This window comes from Sinocyclocheilus rhinocerous, unplaced genomic scaffold (genome assembly GCF_001515625.1).
Source record: "Sinocyclocheilus rhinocerous isolate Xijiao unplaced genomic scaffold, SAMN03320098_v1.1 scaffold4226, whole genome shotgun sequence".
NCBI classification, from domain to species: Eukaryota; Metazoa; Chordata; class Actinopteri; order Cypriniformes; family Cyprinidae; genus Sinocyclocheilus; species Sinocyclocheilus rhinocerous.
The window spans coordinates 40,886-44,969 of NW_015656248.1; the positions used below are offsets into that span (position 1 = coordinate 40,886).

A 4,084-nucleotide genomic window follows, 5' to 3' on the forward strand; every position below is an offset into this window, starting at 1 on the left:
AAAATTAAATAAAAAAATCCACAGTTTTTTCGTAAATTCCATGCTTTTCCAGTGGTGGGTCAAAATGACCCGCGAGGGACACTTTTGATACTTTTTTATAGCACCCACTTAAACGTCTCGAATTCACTCAAATTTTTTTTTTCATGTATTCCCGGTTCAAGTGTGACAAATGTAACAAAGTCTCAAACCATAAAGATCAACGCTCGATTTAAAAAAAATCTTTAAAAATTAGTTTTGGGTCAAAATGACCCGAGGGACGGATGAGGGTTAAATGTACACATTGTCTATCCACTTTCATTGCATGGAAAAGAGCAACCTGGAATATGATACTAACCAATAATTATGGGTTCAACAGAAAAAAGCTTTTTTCAAGAGCAGATTACGAGTTTTCATTTTCATGTGTACTATTTAACTTAAGCACAATGGACTCTATGCATACTGACCATCTATGTATTTCCGCTAAAATCTCAGTGCTACATGAGCTTCTGGTATTCCAGACAATAATGATCAGGAGATGCTCACCTTCTTTGCAGATTCTGAGAACAGCACACCATTATTGCCAATAATTCCCACAGGGTAGCCAAATATCCGTGCGAAACCTAGAAAGCAAATAAAGGAAGCCAAAACAAGGTGAGAAATCAATGTTGAAATTCAAATACAAAAAGATGTTTATTGAAAAACATCCACCTGTGATGAGTGTGTCTCCATAGAAGGCCTTGAATTCATCAAATTTACTGCCATCGACAATACGAGAGATAACCTGAAATTTGAAATTCAAGTTCTGTCTGAGGCGGCAACATTTCAATAGGCTTGTATTTCTGTGATCAAATTGTGGCCATTACCTCGCGAATGTCAAAGTTGCGTTTGAGGTTGTCTCCCACAATACCATAAAGCTCATCGGCAGGAAACAGAGGAGCTTCAGGAGGTTCAACAGTGACCTAATGAGCAGTGGGCAAGTTAAAGAAAATCAGCATCAAGCCATGAAGCATCTCTGAGAAGACAAGAGCAGTTGTGTCCTCACATCAAGATTCTTCTTGTAGTTCAGGCTTCGAACGGCTTTCCGTGCAAGATGAAGGGCGTGATTATCATCCAGGGCATAATGATCGGTTACACCTGACTTTCTGAGGAGAGACAAATGTTGAAAAATATATTAGTCCAATCAAGCTCAAAAATGTGTTTATGTGAACACACAAGTGCTTCTCTAACCTGCAGTGAAGGTCTGCACCTCCCAGGTCTTCAGCAGACACCTCTTCACCTGTAGCAGCTTTTACCTGTTGAATACAGAGTGGGACATTGATAAACATAAGTAGAGAGTCATATCATGCTCCTTAGGACAGAAACACCTACCAGCGGTGGTCCACCTAGAAAAATGGTCCCTTGTTTGCGTACTATGATGCTCTCATCAGCTATCGCAGGCACATAAGCGCCCCCTGCTGTACAGGAGCCCATCACAACAGCAATCTGAAACATAACAGGTAAAATTGATCCACCATGATGAATCAGTGGATCAATGATCGGTGCGCAGCTTCAAGTCGAACAAACGAACAAACACATGCGCGCATTTGCATCGCTTTGATCATTCTCACCTTCTCATGCGCTGCGCAATTAGTCGATTATGTACAATACCTGCATGTTACTGGTCAAACTACTTTGGATGTTTTAGGCAATAAATCATGGCCAGGACATGTCCCGTATAAATGGCACATATGGCCACCCTACATTTGCGGCTATATATTCATAAATGACTTATATCAATGGTTCTCAAACTTTAGGGGTCCCACTGTTCAACACAATTACGGTACGTGAAGGCCCCCTATATTGATTAAGATTTTTCCTTTGGTATTTTTGTTTCAATTATGACAATGCTGCTTTTCTGAATTTTTTTTTATTAACACAAACTGGGAGTGCTGGTTCATTTAATTAGCTAAGAATCATTTTGTAATTATGGAAGATTCAAAATACTGATTCTGTGTTCTTCAATAAAAACAATAGTTAAGGGGAAAGAAGAAACATTTCACTTAAACATTATTTCATCATTACATTTTGACTTTTTGTGTCTTTAGCACAATTAAATTTTTTAACTTTTTTTTTTTTTTGATAATATTAAGACAGCCGATGCCCCCTTGAAATTTCGCCTGGCCCCCCTGGTTAGGAACCACTGGCTTGTATGAAAAAAAATTCCACATAACAAAAAGTACCTGTGCAATTCCCTCCGAAGACAGGCGGGCCTGATTGAAGAAGATGCGTCCAAAGTGATCTCTGTCTGGGAACACATCTGCCTGTCTGGGTAAATTGGCTCCTCCAGAATCCACTAGAACAGATCAGGGATAAAATAAAAGCAATAGTAGGAAAATGTTGTTTTCTACAGAATATGAAACCTCTGAGAGAACTCACCCAGATATATGCATGGTAGATGGTTTTGCTGTGCAATCTCTTGGGCACGCAAGTGCTTCTTCACAGTAACCGGATAATAGGTTCCACCTTTGACAGTAGCATCATTTGCAACTATAATACATTCCACCCTGTGAGGTACACAGGCAGGGTGTTATGAACCATAAACTCTTGTACGTTATTATCAGATGTAACAATGCAGGCATATTGATTGTATTGTATGCCGCTCACCCTGACACTCGACCAATACCAGTGATTATGCCTGCTGCAGGAACCTCTTCATGACCATATAACTGAAAGCCAGCAAACTGGGAGAACTCAAGAAAGGGAGATCTGCATTCAGACAAACAAAACAAAGTTCAGTGTGAAACCAGTCTGAATGGACAGCAACATTTCAATCATCACATTTTAGTTGTTTGTTTATAAAAGTGAGTTTGCTGTCACCCAGGATCCAACAGTCTGTCGATGCGTTCCCGAGGCAGGAGCTTTCCTCTGGATGTATGTAGGTTTCTTGCTTTTTCTCCACCTCCTTTGAAAGCGCCAATGTTGTGTAAACATTAGTGTGAGGAAATATACTAGCTGCCACAAACTACCCTTATGTAATGGCTTCATTCGCTGTGTTTAATGGTATCAAATCAAGTACTTGGAACTTGCTCACCAAGTTTGATCTTCTCTGCTCTGTCCTTCAACTCCTTCACCAGTGCTTGCATTCGCTCATAATTTTCCTACAATGTGAAAGATTTTTTTTATTATATAAATGAGATATATATATATATATATATCACCAGATCCATCATCAGTTTTCGGAGGTAACAAAATAACAATATTTGTCATATTGTATATTGCACATGTAACAAAAGCAGTAACAATTTTCTAATTTGCTAAGCCTGTGTGACCTTGGTAAACTCAAGGCAGGCGAAATATGAAGAAGACTTTTGCTTCTTTTAGTAAGATTCTTTAAAAGATACATTTATATATTTTGTATATATATTATTAATAAATATATGTGCGTGCAAAAGACATAAAAAGTTTTGAATGCTATAATCAATCAACATTTTTGATTAAGAGTAATACGAGTTAAAACCTTGTAGTGGTCGTATCTGATAGTTTCACTTTGAAATCAGTCTTATGAGGCATATTTTGCCCCACGTCTCAAGAATCAGTGGCCGATAGTGCAGGACGCAAATAAAAGTTTCCTCGTATAATGTATGTGTATTATATCTGAGCTATTTCACTGTCTTTTTAAATACTGATGCAGGCATGCATAACTAAGAGAACGTAAAGATATTTAACGGTTGTAGCGGTGTTGTACGTAGTGCACAAGGACACGACTGCCGAGGCAGATGAATCCCCACTGCCGGCTGGCTGCAGTTACTTGAGTCCGAGGCTTCATTCGCGGCCTACCTGAAAGACCGGAGAATGCAAGTCGGGCTGCGAGCCCACTGTCGCCACTTTGTCCGCATGATATAACCTGGAAACCGCAGCATTTACACTCCTGCTCCGAATGAATGAAACCACCGGTCTAACATAATGCAGAATCATGGTTCATCCTCTGACTGACAGGTCTAAGGACGAGCTCAACATGTAACGTCCCCTGACCTCACCACTTACGTTGGACAGCAAACAGTTAACTCTGAAGTCTTGCTCCCCTTTCCTCAGCCAATGAGAACTGGGCAACTGGCGGACTTGCCCC

The 4,084-nt window shown here is 39.8% G+C and overlaps 1 protein-coding gene across 1 annotated transcript in view; it reads right to left on the bottom strand.

Annotated features, from left to right (window-relative positions):
- LOC107719925 (methylcrotonoyl-CoA carboxylase beta chain, mitochondrial-like) overlaps positions 1 to 4,047 on the bottom strand; it is a 12,558-nt gene extending 8,511 nt beyond the window's left edge. Inside the window, exons 1-12 of the mRNA XM_016527477.1 lie at positions 3,796 to 4,047; positions 3,050 to 3,116; positions 2,836 to 2,920; positions 2,623 to 2,724; positions 2,395 to 2,522; positions 2,199 to 2,311; positions 1,348 to 1,461; positions 1,207 to 1,271; positions 1,022 to 1,121; positions 843 to 938; positions 688 to 760; positions 523 to 599 (exon numbers count right to left, since the gene is read on the bottom strand). Coding sequence (XP_016382963.1) covers positions 523 to 599; positions 688 to 760; positions 843 to 938; positions 1,022 to 1,121; positions 1,207 to 1,271; positions 1,348 to 1,461; positions 2,199 to 2,311; positions 2,395 to 2,522; positions 2,623 to 2,724; positions 2,836 to 2,920; positions 3,050 to 3,116; positions 3,796 to 3,933 — 1,158 coding nt within the window. The 5' untranslated portion in view covers positions 3,934 to 4,047. The remainder of the gene's footprint in view (positions 1 to 522; positions 600 to 687; positions 761 to 842; positions 939 to 1,021; positions 1,122 to 1,206; positions 1,272 to 1,347; positions 1,462 to 2,198; positions 2,312 to 2,394; positions 2,523 to 2,622; positions 2,725 to 2,835; positions 2,921 to 3,049; positions 3,117 to 3,795) is intronic.
- Positions 4,048 to 4,084: the final 37 nt, after the last annotated feature.